A 16,139-nucleotide genomic window follows, 5' to 3' on the forward strand; every position below is an offset into this window, starting at 1 on the left:
TTTATTATGTTGGGATACTTTCTATTTCAATTTTATTGAGTGTTTTAAACATGAAGGGATGTTGTATCTTATTGAATGCCTTTCTGCATATATTGAGAGGATCACATGATTTTTGTTTTGTTTTGTTGATGTGGTGTATTATATCGACTGATTCCCATATGTTGAACCATCTTGGCTTCTGGAATGAATCCCACTTGATCGTGATGTATTATTTTTTAAATGTGTTGTTGTACTTGATTTGCTAGTATTTTGTTTAGGATTTTTGCATCTGTGTTCATTAGAAATATTGGTCTATAGTGTTTCTTTTTTGTGTTGTCCTTGCCATGTTTGGTATGAGGGAGAATATTGCTTCTTCTATTTTTCGGAAGACTTTGAGAAGGGTAGGTACCAAATCTTCTTTGAATGTTTGGTAGAATTTACTAGTGTAGCCATCTGGTCCTAGACTTTTGTTTTGGGGAAAGTTTTTTATAGTTGTTTCTATTTCCTTCTTGCTTATAAGTCTATTCAGGTTTTCCACTTCTTTGTAACTCAGTCTAGAAAGATTGTATAGTTCTGGGAATTGATCCATTTCTGCTAGGTTGTTGAATTTGGAGGCATATAATCTTTGATAGTATTCTACTATGATTCTTTGTATATCTATGATGTCTGTGGTAATTTCTCCTCTTTCATTTTGTATTTTGTTTATCTGAGTCCTTCCTCTTTTTTCCTTAGTGAGTCTAGCCAGTGGTTTGTTGATTTTATTGCACTTTTAAAATAACCAGCTCTTTCTTGTATTGTTTTTTCTATAGTTTTTTTGTTCTCTTTTTCATTTAGTTCTGCCCTAATTTTTACTATTTCCTTTTTTCTGTTGACTTTGGTTGCCTTTGTTCTTCTTTTTCTAGTTCCTTAAGATGTGATGTTAGATTGTTCAGTTGGTATCTCTCTTGTTCTAGATATAAGCTTGTAATGATATAAACTTTCCTCTTATTACTGCTTTTGCTGCCTCCCAGAAATTTTGATATGTTGTGTTGTCATTTTCATTTGTCTGTATTCCTGAATTGGTTGATGTAAATTTTGCAGCCAACATATGATCTCTCTTTGAGAATGTTCCATGCACACTGGAGAAGAATGTATAATCTGATGTTTTGGGATGAAATGTCCTGTAACTGTCTATTATGTCCATTTGGTCCAGAGTGTCATTTAAGGCCAATATTTCTTTATTGATTTTCTATTTGAATGATCTATCTAAAGCTGTCAATAATGTGTTGAAATCTCCAAGTATAATCGTGTTTTTGTCTAGTTCTCTTTTTAGATCAGTTAGTAGATATCTTATATATTTTAGTGCTCCTTGGTTCAGTGGATATATATTAAGAAGTATTATGTCTTATTGATACAATGTCCCTTTTATCATTATGAAAAGTCCATCTTTGTCTCTGGTTACCTTTGTTGTCTTGAAGTCAGCATTGTCAGATAGGAGTATGGCTACACCTGCTTTTCTTTGGAATTATTTACTTGGAGAATCATTTTCAGACCTTCCACTCTGAATCTACTTTTGTCCTTGCAGCTTAGATGTGTCTCTTGAAGGTAGCATATAGTTGGGTTTTGCTTTTTGATTCAATATGCTCTCTGTGCCTCTTTATTGGTGAGTCATTTGTTTACCTTTAGGGTAATTATTGACACTTGAAGATTTCCTATAGCCATTGTATGTTTTGTTTTCTAGTAGCTCTGTGTCTTGTTTGGTTCTTCTGTTTTTGTTTCTGTCAGTTGTTTTTGTTTGGTGGCATTCCATACTTCTTTCCCTTGTTTCTTTTTTTTTTTTTAGTTGTGTATTTCAGTAGAGGTTTTTTTGTGGGTGGTTACCATTAGCTTATTAAGAGAAAAATGTTCATATGTACAAGAGTCCTTTGTCTTGAGTGCTTCTTCATTCTGTCTTCCTGTGCTATCACAGATCTTTTATCCTCTCCCCTTTTATGTTATTGCCATCACAGATTATCCTTGTTTTTATTGTGATCTTGTTGGAACTTTTACTTGTAGTTTTGATTTTTTTTTTTTTTTTTTTTTGTTCTTTGTATCTGTCAAATAACCTCCTTGAGTATTTCCTGCTGTGGGGGTTTTCTGGTGATCAATTTCCTCAACTTCTGTGTGTCTGCAAATGTTTTTATTTCTCCTTCTTATTTGAAAGATAACTTTGATAAATAAAGTACTCTTGGCTGGTAATTCCTCTCTTTCAGTACTTTGAATGTTTGGGTCCACTCTCCTCTGGCTTATAGAGTTTCTGCTGAGAAGTTTGATGATAACCTAATGGGCTTTCCTTTATATGTCATGTTCTTCTTTTCCCTAGTTGCCTTGAGGATTCTTTCTTTGGCATTGATTTTTGAGAGCTTTATTACAATATGTCTAGGAATAGGTCTATTTGGGTTGAGGTAACTCAGTGTCTTGTTTGTTTCTTGGATTTGAGGCTCTTTTTCCATAGGCTTGGAAAATTTTCATCAATTATTTGTTTGAATAAGCTCTCCATTCCCTTCTCCCTCTCCTTCAATATACTCATTATTCTTATATTTTTCTTTCTAATGAAGTGAGGCAATTCTTATAGAGCTCTCTCAGTTGTTTTTTTTTAATTTGTAAGTCTCCCTTCTCTTCTCTCTGTGGCATCCCTAATTGCCTTAGCTTCAATGTCACTGATCCTTTCCTCTATCTGGCTTGTTCTATTAGCTAAACTTCTACCTCAGTCTTCAATTCATGTATTTAGTTTTTCATCTCTGTTTTTAAAGTTTCAGTCTCCTTGGTGAGGTGTTTGTTTTTTTCATTAATTTGTTTTCTGAGCTCATTAAGTTCCCTGTTGGTGTCTTCTTGCATCTCATTGAGTATTTTCAGAACTTCAATTTTAAATTCTCTATCATTTAACTCCAAGGTTTTATGTGATTGAGATTTTTTTTTTCTGGAGATTTTTCATTTTCTTTCTAAACTGGTGTCTTTGTCTTGTTTAGCCATGGTATTCAATTTCTTCTTCCTTTATGGCATTTGAAAGTGGTATTGTTAAGAATCCTAACAAAAAACATTAAAATAAAAACTACAATAAAAATACAAATATTTTATTAAAAATTATGACAAAGAAAAAAAATCACAGGAAAAAAGTTTGAAAGCAAACAAGAAAATCAAAAACAAAACACACACCAAAAAGTTAGAATAAAATACATAAAAATTAAATAAAATGAAACTCAAAAGAGAAAAAGAAAAAAATAAGAAAAAAAAGCAAAAAAGAAAGGAAAAATAAATTTTGGGTTTGAGAGATTTCTTCTAGTAGGTGTCTCTGTATTATAACTTTTAGTTCTGTGAAGTTCCTGGGCTGTCTGCTGAGATGTTGATGTCACTTTCACTGTTGCAAAGATGTAGGTGGGGCTGCAGTCATGTTGGTGGGTGGGGCATGTTGTGAGGGCTTTATGATTTCAACTTTCTGGCTCTACAACTCTAGCAGTGGCAACCTCAGGTTTCCAGACGCTCTTCCTCACGTCTCAACAAACCTGGGGACCAGACATGGAGCACCTCTATTCTTTAGGGGAGAGGGTAGCTCTGAAGAGCGAGCTGTGTGGTCTGTCTCTGTCACTCTCTGTACCGCAAGGTGAGGGAGGTGGGATCTGGGAGGCTGGGGTCGCACTTTAGTTTTCTCTGCCTCTGCTGAGTGCAGGCTGCAGGCAGACTGTGGGAACACTGGCCATGAGCCCTCACTGTGGTCACTTTGGTTTATGTCCCCCTCTGCCCCTCTATCTCACTACTCCTCTTGGCAGAAGGAGACCCAGTCACTCTGGGTTTCCTTCTCTGTATCCCTCAGACAAAACCTGGACAGCCTGAGCTTCCCTCCTCCTTGCATTCTGACAGAGAAAAACCCCCAGTTCCTCTAGGTTTGTCTCCTCTACTCTCCAAAACCCACCGCGAATGCATTTTATCTTCTGCCCCCCTTTTCACCCTGTCCCACCTTTAGTCCATTCAGTGCATGGATCTTTCAGGTGCGCCTGTGAACCCAGCAGGGGTTCCTTTGCTGCGTTATAGTTGTCAGTATGTTGAAAGTTCAAAGGGAGAGATCAGGGGTATCTTTCACACCACCATTACTCTGATGTCATCTTGTCTCACATTCTTTAATGTGTGTGGATATCCTAGATGCAGGAACACATAGACACACACATTCATGTGTACACGCACATGAACCTGCCTGTACATATATGCTATTAGTTGTGTCTTTAAGGATGTAAAGACTGGGACCTCTGCCAGGCCCCCAGGATTGTAGGGTATAGGCTGCTGTGGCTTCATACTTGAGAGCTTGCTAACTGCAGGGCTCTGGTGCCAGTCTCTTGCTTCTGGCAGGCCACCATGGAGAAGTGGGCCCCAGGGCCATGGCTGCCTCTCAGAACTAAGTGGGAAGCCATCCACACAGCAGTCTGGCTTGGGAGACACTAGCTTCCTTAGTCCTGGAGAGATCTTATTACTGAGCTTCATGGACACAAATGTGGGCTGTGGCACCTGAGGGATGTGGGACAATGAAGGTGCATGTATGTGTGTATCTGTGTGTTCTCGGTGTAACAGGTCTTCCTGGACACTTCCTGTAGCTGGTGGGCCTGGCACCCTTGTAGCATGTGCGCACGTGGTGCACACACACACACACACAAACACACACACAGGTCTTACAGGCACACACAATGGGGCAGTCCTGCCAATGCTCCTTCCTCCTCAGGCTGCACTTGTTAAGCCCCTGTGGGTGGGTATCCATGGGAGGAAGGAGAGCATGGCAGGGCCTTGGTGCTAAGACTTCCAGCTGGGTGGTGGACCAGGCCTGGCATCAGTGAGAAGCTAGGGGGCATCCAGGGTTTCCAGATATAGGAAATGTGTTCTTGAGAAGCCCAACTAGGAACTTTCTAGACTTTCTGGAGGAGTCATAATGCTCATTAGGAGCCCCAGGCTGGCTTGGCTTGGCAGTGAAGGCCCATGGGCTCAGCACTGCTTCTCAAGGGCCAGCCTGATGCCCTCCTGCATCCACTCTCCCACTCCTGCCCACCAGGGTAACTGCATAACCTGTGAGGGCCGGGAGGACAGCCAGGAGTATGCCAACATCCGCTCTGCCATGAAGGTGCTCATGTTCACTGACACCGAGAACTGGGAGATCTCGAAGCTCCTGGCCTCCATCCTGCACCTGGGCAACCTGCAGTACGAGGGTGAGGGGCCTGCATGGTGTACCACTCCCCCTAACCCTGCACGAGAGCCAAGGGCAGCATGACACCTAGCTGTCCAGGGGTATGGTGGCTCAGTTTTTGTCTCAGCATGTACCTTCGGGAGATGGTGGTAGATTTGAACTGATCTGCTAGCCTCAGGTGTGGTTTCACTGTGCTGAAATTCCACCAGAAAGATGTACAGATAAAGCGTAATGGGGATTGACTGTTGGCCCTTTGAGACCATTTCCAGATAGGATGTCTTATTTTTAAGTCAGATAGATGCCTTGGAGATAGAATAAAATTTTGAATTAATTTATACTAAGGTGTGATGACTACATGGTCATCTTCAGAAAAAGGGAAAAGCAAGGAAAGAGAACATGTTCCCTCATCCAATACTCCATGGACATGTACTATGTGCCAGGCTCCCAGGTGGTCCTCTAAGGCAGGCACCAAGTCTCACTTTGCTCTTGCCCTTGGTACCCAGCATGGCCCCTAGACAGAGCATGACCCTGATCTTAAGTCAGAACTGTCCCTCTGGGAAAGTTTATTTAATGAATTAATCCTAGCTCTAAGGAGCTCAAAGTCTAGTGAGTCTTAAAAGACTAAGAGACATGAAGAAAGGTTACACCAGGCAGAAGGAAGGGTTTATGCCAAGGCTCTGGGGCCTGAGAAAGCAGGCACATTTGGGGAAGGACAGATAGTATCAGGCACTAAGCTAAGCAAGCTCATAAAACCTATCTTATAAGACCCACTGACGTTCTGGGAGTCTGAAGTGGAGGTTGGGGGTGGAGGGGTGTGACTGCCAGCATCTGCTGTTAGGTGCCAGGTGTAGAACTATGTGTTGGATACACAATTTTTACACTCATGGTGCCCATAGTTGGTGATGAGAGCGTTCATCAAACATATATTGACCCAGAGAAACATTTATATATAATTGTTACAGTCTTGGTCTTTCAAATATGTCTATTTCTTTTTCTTTCTTTCTTTCTTCTTTCTTTCTTTCTTTCTTTCTTTCTTTCTTTCTTTCTTTCTTTCTTCATTCATTCATTTATTCATTTTAGAGAAGAGAGACAGAGAGAGAGAGAGAGAGAGAGAGAGAGAGAGAAGGAAGGGAGGAGCAGGAAGCATCAACTCCCATATGTGCCTTGACTGGGCAAGCCCAGGGTTTTGAACTGGTGACCTCAGCATTCCAGGTCGATGTTCTATCCACTGAGCCACCACAGGTCAGGTGACCCAGAGAAACATTTAATCACAATAAGATGTCCTTTGTTGATAGGGTGGGTCCCCTAAGAGCAGACATGGCATTTGGTCCCTTTAGATTGCCCCTTTGCCTCTGTGCCCAACCTCCCTTGCCTGATGCTTTGCCCCTTTGCTGCTGACAGCCCGAACATTTGAAAACCTGGATGCTTGCGAGGTCCTCTTCTCCACATCCCTGGCCACAGCTGCATCCTTGCTTGAGGTCGGTGCCCAGTCTTCTGCCCCCATGGCTGCTTTTGTTTCTTTCAGAGTGGCAGTTTTGACTTCAGGCTGAGGAAGTGGGCATGTGGGGCCCAATGAGCTGGGGCCTCTGTTTGGGAAAGTTCTGGGAAGTCAACATTGAGAACCTACTGTGTGCAGGTTCTGTGCCGAACATGGGTCCCCAGGAGGAGCAAGGCCCAGAGCTTGGGAGCTGCACTGCCTGTCTTAGCCCTGCTGCTCCTGGGGACAGTGAGGGCTTAGGGGGACCAGGGTTGCAGGCCCTGAGTCAGTCAGTCTGTCAGACTTCCGGCAAATACTACTAGGCTCTGCCCTGGGTTGGAAAACTGGGATGAATAAAGCCAGAGTAAAAGCCAGTCCTGGGAGGCACAAGTAACATGCTGGGGAGACTGGAGGGGGTTATCAAAGAGAGAGCAGTTCCTTCCGGGCAGTGTTTGGGTGGGATTTGATGGTTGGGGGACGGCATTCTTAGTGGAAGGAACAGTCTGAGTGAGGCCTGTTAGGAAGTGGGAGAGGGTTTCTAGGTATGGTGGGGCTTCCAGGGAGGGACCGGCTGGCAGGTAGCTGGGTGAACTGCTGGATGTTGCTCCACCAGGTAAACCCCCCAGACCTGATGAACTGCCTGACCAGCCGCACCCTCATCACCCGTGGGGAGACGGTGTCCACCCCTCTCAGCAGGGAGCAGGCGCTGGATGTTCGAGATGCCTTTGTCAAGGTGGGTTTGTGGAGTGGCCATCTGCTCTTCCCTCCCCTTGGGAGGGTGGTTTGTTGATGGGCAGGAGCCAAAAAGTCCACAGAGCTGGTGGGCATCTGGACCATGGCCTTGGTTTGGGCCTACACTCCGTCTCTGGCTGTCTCTGGGCCTGGGTAAGAGTCTGCCTTCTCTTGAGTCCCACAAGAAGCTAGGAATTGTACCCTCTAGGGGCCCTGCCAGCTCTGGTTCCCTCATGCCTTCTATCCTGGCCTGCTTGCATCTCCAGACCCTTGGGCCTCATGCTGGGTCATATCCTTTGGGCACTCTGTCTGCTGTGCTGTTCTCAGCCTAGGGACATCTTCTCTGGTCTCTTCAGAGACGATACTGAAGAGGGGGACAGGTGGGGAGGGTGCTGAATCCTTCCTGTTCTCAGTCACACATTTGCTATCCATTGTGCCCTTCCCGGCTGTAGGCCCTGTGTTGGGCTCTGACGCCCTCAAGATATTCAGAGCTTATGGGGAGACAGAGATGGATGGAGAAATGGGAGCCCAATGGAGGGCTTCCTTCCCCAACTGTGAGGTCAGGGCAGGATTTTTGGAGGAGCTTTGAAAAATGAGTAGTAATTTTTCAAGCAGAAAAGCTTGCTGCAGGCAGAGGGAACACCTTGAATAAAGGCTTGGGAGTTTCTAAGAACACGATCTTTGAAGGGGCTGGAGCAAGGCCTGAAAGGGCCCAGGAGCTCAGCTTGTCTCCATGGGAGGATGCGGCTGGGCCCAGTGCCTGATGCTGCCACTCTGCCTCCCAGGGGATCTATGGGCGGCTCTTCGTGTGGATTGTAGACAAGATAAATGCTGCGATTTACAAGCCCCCCTCCCAGGAAGTGAAGAACTCTCGCCGGTCCATTGGACTCCTAGACATCTTTGGCTTTGAGAACTTTTCTGTGAACAGGTAACATGTGAGACTCTGCCCTGTGGGAATTATTTTTCACAACACAGACATAAGAAATGTCACATACCTCTCTTCAAACTACATTTAGTTGGTTCCATGCATACCCTGCCAGGCTGCTAGAAATTTGGCTTCAGTCATCCTGGTGGGACCTCTCCCCTCCCTTCTATCTCCTCCAGTTCCAAGGCCAGCTGAGGAAGGGGGTAGTGCTGGGGGTGGGTGGGTGGGGGGAGGCTCCTATATCATCAAGGACACTCCAGGCCCCACTGCCGATCTGCCTGGTGCCCAAGCTGCAAGGTACCTTGAAGCAGGTGAGGCTGAGCCTCAGCCAAGGTTGAGATGGGGATCTTGGCCATGCTTGGGGTCCCACATTTTTGGGGGGCTGTCTGAGGGGCAGACAACTGGAGCAGGCCCAGGTGTCCAGGCAGCCACTTGCTAGCTACGTGACTCCTGACAAGTCACTTCAATTCTTGTGATATTTGAATGTCTCAAAGCCCTTTCTTCACCCTACCAAAACACCTACATTGTATACATGGAGTGTCACCCGAGAGAGCGCTGAGTTGGTAGCTCAGAGATGTTCGCTGTCAGGGCTCTGCTTCCCAATCTCATCAGCCCTGTTCCCGGGTCCCACTGACGCTTCAGATCTTTCCTATGCACCCACCCCCCCTAGCACCAGCTCCTCGGCTCTTCCCCTCCCAGGTGCTCTGCCAGGGGGCTGGTGCCCATATGCCAGCACTCCCCACTGGGCCTAAACTGGGGTCCTGGGCCCTAGCTTCAACTCTCCCTCTGACTCACTGAGAACCCTTGGGGGAGTGCTCTGCTCTCACTGGGCCTTGGTGTCCTCTCCTGCACCTCGACGGGGTTGGACCCGACAATCCCGTCCCACCTCAGAGGTTGGGGTGCACGACAGGAACAGTGTGCCCAAGGGCAGGCTGTCCCTGGAGGCAGGGTGGTGGGGCAGCGCCTGAACGGCACCCACTCATACCGTGTCCCCTGTGCACCCCTCCCCCAGCTTTGAGCAGCTGTGCATCAACTTCGCCAATGAGCACCTGCAGCAGTTCTTCGTGCGGCACGTGTTCAAGCTGGAGCAGGAGGAGTACGACCTGGAGAGCATCGACTGGCTGCACATTGAGTTCACCGACAACCAGGACGCCCTGGACATGATCGCCAACAAGCCCATGAACATCATCTCCCTCATCGACGAGGAAAGCAAGTTCCCCAAGGTGGGCCTGTGGCAGGGCGGATCTTCCACACTGAGTCTCAGCTTTCCTCATCTACAAAATGGGGCTGAAGACACCCACCTCTCAGGGGGGCTCTGGGCCCAACTCAAGTGCATCCATCGGGCACTTGGAAATCACCTACGTCCACTGGGCCCTGCACCAAACGATGAAGATCTAAGCATGTAGCTGGCACAGAATAGGTGCTCTAGACACTGACTACTTCTTGGAGTGAGGGAGGGACTGCTCCTGTGGTTTGACTCCTGGGAATAGATTTTCTAAACTGGATTGTACTTCACCCACTTAACAGATGGGGAAGTGGAGGCCCAGAGAGCTCCTCTGTGGGCTCTAAATAAAGGGATGGAAGTTATTGAGAAAGACAGATGAAGGGGTGCAAAGACATGGGTCAGGACAGGCAGTGGGGCCTGTCGGAGAGTAGGGGGAGTGGAGAGCGGGGCGAGGGGAGAGGTGGGCTCAGCAGCTGCCCCTTGGTTCCCACAGGGCACGGATACCACCATGTTGCATAAGTTGAACTCCCAGCACAAGCTCAACTCGAACTATATTCCTCCCAAGAACAACCATGATACCCAGTTTGGGATCAACCACTTTGCTGGCATTGTCTACTATGAGAGTCAAGGTACAGGCAGCTGGCCAGGGTGGCTGTCTCTTTGTCTGTGCCCCCTCCCTCCCTCACCTTCTCCAGCCCAGGACACAAACACCAGCCAGGTCCTGCAATACAGAGAGGAAACATTGGGACCAATATTTTGTTGTTGTTTTTTGGAGATTAAAAAATAAATAATGTAGTAAAAATATATCATATAAAATTTACTATTTTAATGATTTTTAAGTCTCCAATTCAGTGGCATTAAGTATATTCACAATATAATGCAACTATCAACGCTATCCATTTCCAGAGCCTATTAATCCCCCTATTGGCTCTGTAGCCATTAAGCAACTCCCCATCCCCCCTTGTCCCCGCCAGCCTCTAACACCCTCTATTCTACTTTCTGCCTTTAAGTATTTGACTATTTTAAGTACCTTATGTAAGTGGAATCATACAATATTTGTCTTTTTGTGTTTGGCTTATTTCACTTAGCATGATACCTGTTGTAGTGTGTGTCTTCTTTATCCATTTATCTGTTGATGGGCATTTGAGCTATTTCCACTCTTTGGCTAGCAAGTAATGCTGCTGTGAACATGGTATACAAGTATTTGTCTGAGTCCCTGCTTTCATTTCTTTGGGATGGGCTCAATGCTCTTCTGTGCATATGGGAAGCTGAGGCTCGTAAGAAGAGGGATTAGTTATCCTTACATGACATAGCCCACCGGGTGCAAAGCCAAGCCTAGAACCAACCCAGTTACCTACCAAGACTCTTTCAGCAACGAGACTAAGTGTGACCTTCTAGACTAGAGGATGCCCTTCTTTCCTCCTGGGACATGCAGTTGGGTTCATTTTCAAGCTAGAAGTCAAGAAGAGGGTCAGAACAGAGTCAAGTTTACCCCACTAAGAATTCTTACAGGGTCTGTCACAAGCCTGCAGACTGTCCTAGCCAACTCCCCCCTCCCACCCTGTATAAAGGGCTACCCTCGAATGGGCCTCAGTTGTGGGATGTGTCTACACTGAGTTTCTGCCATCCAGCCCCAAAAGGTCCCACTCACACCCAAGCCAGTGAAATTCAAAACAAATAAGCAAAGAGCCATTGGTTTAGTACTTCCTTGTTGAGTTGGTCCAGAGGCAGTAGAATGTATCAGTGAGCCATGCTACAGGGATGGAATCTGAAGGCTTAGCCCTCCTTAAAGTATTGGATAAGAGATCTCACCCTGCTGTTAGCAAGAAGGAAGCCAACATTAAGTTTGAAGGACTGTTGGGCAAACCAATGAGTCTGTTGTTTAAAGTAATAGGGGATTGTATTTTTCAGTTCAGTTCAACCAACATTCACTGAGCATTTATTATGTACCAGCCTTCCTGCTGTTGTTGAGGATACGGAAGTGAAGTTTGAGTGAACTTTACATGAAGTTACAAAACTGTGGAGTTATAGATCTGGAGGGAACATGAGGGTTATCTACTTTTATGGATTTGCAAACTGAGATCCAGAGAGTGAAATGACTTGTCTAAGAACACAAACCAGTTTTCAGCTGCTTCACGCAATTCTACCAGCATTTCCTGGTTCACAAAGTACTTTTTTAAGCCAGCATTTAATTTATGACATGAATATTGTTAGGAGATCTGAAGAGAAGCAATAGCTTATGAGTACTGTCGTTCCCATCTCACAGATGAGGAAGCTGAGGCCCAAGGGGACTTCCCTAGGGTCCCATAGTAAATCTGTCTTAGAGCTTTAGTTAGAGCCCTACAATTACTCCCCAGCTCCAGAGCCTACTCTTCTGCTAACGAGTGCCTCCGGCAGCACACCCCTCCTCAGAGGCCGGTGGGCAGCCCAGCACGGGGTCTCTGAGCCGCCTACCAGCCAGGGCAGCCTGAGTGTTGCGGGCAGCTGCTGCTGCTTCTCTGCAGCGTCCCTCCTCTCAGGCATGCTCAGCCCCTGGGCACCCGCCTCCTGTCCCACCCTAGCAAGCCCCCCCCCCCAACCCATGAACCAGTTCCTAACTCCCCAGTTCCTGGAAGCAGAGCCTCTCTGAGCTGGCACCAGGGTATCTGGGTTTAACTTTTTTTTTTTTACATTTTTTGCACCTTGCATTATCCCTTTAATGACTCTGAGATATTTTTTCCATATCAGGCCATATAAATATACTTTATTTTTTGGTAGAATATTTTTACTGTAGGGATATTTACCATTCTTATAAAACCAATAACTTACTGATAGAAATTCAGTATTTTTTCTCCTTAGTCCAGTGCTTTAATACATCCGATACTTCAAAAAATCATCCTTGTGCATATAGCGGTGTACATGTGTGAGTACATCTTTGGCATATATTTCTAGAGGCAAAATTGCTAAATCAAAGGAAACGCATATGCTGAGAGCTAGTGTCAAATTGCCTTGCGAAGGGATTACAACACTATCACATACAAGGGCATAATATAAAATTTTCTTTTAAATTAATTTTAGTGGGGTGACATTGATAAATCAGGGTACATATGTTCAGAGAAAACATCTCTAGGTTATTTTGACATTTGATTATGCTGCATTCCCATCCCCCAAAGTCAATTATCTTCCATCACCTTCTAACTGGTTTTCTTTGTGCCCCTCCTCTCCCCCAATCCATTCCCTCCCCCCCCCACCCCGTAACCCCCACACTCTTGTCCATGTCTCTGAGTCTCATTTTTATGTCCCACCTATGTATGGAATTATATAGTTCTTAGTTTTTTCTGATTTACTTATTTGGCTCAGTATAATGTTATCAAGGTCCATCCATGTTGTTGTGAATGATCCGATGTCATCATTTCTTATGGCTGAGTAGTATTCCATAGTATATATGTACCAAAGCTTTTTTGTTTGTATTTTTCCGAAGCTGGAAATGGGGAGGCAGTCAGACAGACTCCCGCATGCGCCCAACCGGGATCCACCCGGCATGCCCACCAGGGGGCGATACTCTGCCCATCTTGGGGAGTCGCTCTGCCGCAATCAGAGCCATCCTAGTGCCTGAGGCAGAGGCCACAGAGCCATCCTCAGCACCCGGGCAAACTTTGCTTCAGTGGAGTCTTGGCTGCGGGAGGGGAAGAGAGAGACAGAGAGGAAGGAGAAGGGGAGAGGTGGAGAAGCAGATGGGCACCTCTCCTGTGTGCCCTGGCCAGGAATCGAACCCGGGACTCCTGCACGCCAGGCCAACGCTCTACCACTGAGCCAACCGGCCAGGGCTGTACCAAAGCTTTTTAATCCACTCGTCCACTGACGGACACTTGGGCTGTTTCCAGATCTTTGCTATTGTGAACAATGCTGCCATAAACATGGGGGTGCATTTCTTCTTTTGAAACAGTGCTATGGTGTTCTTGGGGTATATTCCTAAAAGTGGGATAGCTGGGTCAAAAGGCAGTTTGATTTTTAATTTTTTGAGGAATCTCCATACTGTTTTCCACAGTGGCTGCACCAGTCTGCATTCCCACCAGCAGTGCAGGAGGGTTCCCTTTTCTCCACATCCTCGCCAGCACTTATTCTGTGTTGTTTTGTTGATGAGCGCCATTCTGACTGGTGTGAGGTGATATCTCATTGTGGTTTTAATTTGCATTTCTCTAATGATTAGTGATGTTGAGCATTTTTTCATATGCCTATTGGCCATCTGTATGTCCTCTTTGGAGAAGTGTCTATTCATTTCTTTTGCCCATTTTTTGATTGGATTGTTTGTCTTCCTGGTATTGAGTTTTACAAGTTCTTTATAAATTTTGGTTATTAACCCCTTATCAGACGTACTGTCAAATATGTTCTCCCATTGTGTAGTTTGTCTTTTTATTCTGTTCTTGTTGTCTTTAGCTGTGCAGAAGCTTTTTAGTTTGATATAGTCCTATTTGTTTATCCTGTCTTTTATTTCACTTGCCCGTGGAGATAAATCGGCAAATATATTGCTGCGAGAGATGTCAAAGAGCTTACTGCCTATGTTTTCTTCTAAGATGCTTAAGGTTTTATGGCTTACATTTAAATCTTTTATCCATTTTGAGTTTATTTTTGTGAATGGTGTAAGTTGGTGGTCTAGTTTCCTTTTTTTGCAGGTAGCTGTCCAATTTTCCCAACACCATTTGTTGAAGAGGCTATCTTTACTCCATTGTATGCTCTTACCTCCTTTGTCAAATATCAGTTGTCCGAAAAGGTGTGGGTTTATTTCTAGGTTCTCTGTTCTGTTCCATTGATCTATATGCCTGTTCTTATTCCAGTACTAGGCTGTTTTGAGTACAGTGGCCTTGTAGTATAACTTGATATCCGGAAGTGTAAAACCTCCCATTTTATTCTTCCTTTTCAAGATTGCTGAGGCTATTCATGTTCTTTTTTGGTTCCATATAAATTTTTGGAATATGTGTTCTATATCTTTGAAGTAAGTCATTGGTATTTTAATCGGTATTGCATTGAATTTATAAATTGCTTTGGGTAATATAGACATTTTAATGATGTTTATTCTTTCTAACCATGAGCACGGTATATGCTTCCACTTGTTTGTATCTTCCCTGATTTCTTTTATCAATGTTTTATAATTTTCTGAGTACAAGTCCTTAATTTCCCTGGTTAAATTTATTCCTAGGTACTTTATTTTTTTGGTTGCAATGGTGAAGGGGATTGCTTCCTTAATTTCTCTTTCTGACAGTTCATTGTTAGTGTATAAAAATGCCTCTGATTTCTGAGTATTAATTTTATATGTTGCCACCTTGCTGAATTCATTTATCAGGTCCAGTAGTTTTTTGACTGAGACTTTAGGGTTTTCTATATACAATATCATATCATCTGCAAATAATGATAATTTTACTTCTTCTTTTCCAATTTGGATGCCTTTTATTTCTTTTTCTTGTCTGATTGCTGTGGCTAGGACTTCCAGAACTATGTTGAATAAGAGTGGTGAGAGAGGGCACCCCTGCCTTGTTCCTGATCTTAAGGGGATTGCTTTTAATTTTTGCCCATTGAGTATGATGTTGGCTGTGGGTTTGTCATAGATGACCTTTATCATGTTGAGGTATGTTACCTGTATTCCCACTTTGCTGAGAGTTTTGATCATGAATGGGTGCTGGATTTTATCAAATGCTTTTTCTGAATCTATTGAAATTATCATGTGGTTTTTCTCCTTCCTTTTGTTTATGTGATGAATCACATTGATTGATTTGCAAATATTGTACCAGCCTTGCCTCCCAAGAATAAATCCCACTTGATTGTGGTGTATGATTTTTTTCATATATTGCTGGATCTGGTTTGCTAATATTTTGTTGAGGATTTTAGCATCTAAATTCATCAGGAATATTGGCTTATAATTTTCTTTCTTTTTTTATAAATCAATTTTTATTTTAATGGGGTGACATCAATAAATCAGGGTACATATATTAAAAGAAAACATGTCCAGGTTATCTTGTCATTAAATTCTGTTGCATACCCATCACCCAAAGAGAGATTGTCCTCCATCACCTTCTATCTAGTTTTCTTTGTACCCCTTCCCCTCCCCCTCCCCCTCTTCTTCCTCCCCCCCCCCATAACCACCGCACTCTTGTCCATGTCTCTTAGTCTCGTTTTTATGTCCCACCAATGTATGGAATCCTGCAGTTCTTGTTTTATTCTGATTTACTTATTTCACTCCGTATAATGTTATCAAGATCCCCCATTTTGTTGTAAGTGATCCGATGACATCATTTCTTATGGCTGAATAGTATACCCTGGTGTATATGTGCCACATCTTCTTTATCTAGTCTTCTATTTTTTTTTACAGTGATTAAAGCCTTTAAGCAAACTCTTGGCCAATACAGCAAGAATCCATAAAAGAGTAGTGTCCTTAACATGTTCACCAAGTCCAAGTTGGCCCCAGCACCATGCCAAATCCCTGAAAAATGCAACCCAACCCCAGTTCAGTCTGTTAGGAGCTGTCACAAGGAGCAGGAGTCCAGGAAAAGTCCACATCCAGGAAAAGTCCGAATGGCACTGGAATTGTTGTCACAATTCTATACTTTGGAGCTCATGTCCAAGTCCCAATGACCGCTGCTTCTAG

General features: G+C 44.4%; 1 protein-coding gene across 2 annotated transcripts in view; it reads left to right on the plus strand.

Annotated features, from left to right (window-relative positions):
- The window catches only part of MYO7A (myosin VIIA), a 100,333-nt gene that overhangs the window by 32,041 nt on the left and 52,153 nt on the right, over nt 1-16,139 (plus strand). For both annotated transcript variants that reach the window (XM_066369237.1, XM_066369245.1), the window contains exons 9-14: nt 5,030-5,183; nt 6,563-6,639; nt 7,252-7,371; nt 8,156-8,298; nt 9,308-9,518; nt 10,014-10,149. In XM_066369237.1, the coding sequence (XP_066225334.1) occupies nt 5,030-5,183; nt 6,563-6,639; nt 7,252-7,371; nt 8,156-8,298; nt 9,308-9,518; nt 10,014-10,149 (841 nt within the window). The remainder of the gene's footprint in view (nt 1-5,029; nt 5,184-6,562; nt 6,640-7,251; nt 7,372-8,155; nt 8,299-9,307; nt 9,519-10,013; nt 10,150-16,139) is intronic.

This window comes from Saccopteryx leptura, chromosome 1 (assembly GCF_036850995.1).
Source record: "Saccopteryx leptura isolate mSacLep1 chromosome 1, mSacLep1_pri_phased_curated, whole genome shotgun sequence".
In the NCBI taxonomy this organism is placed as follows: domain Eukaryota; kingdom Metazoa; phylum Chordata; class Mammalia; order Chiroptera; family Emballonuridae; genus Saccopteryx; species Saccopteryx leptura.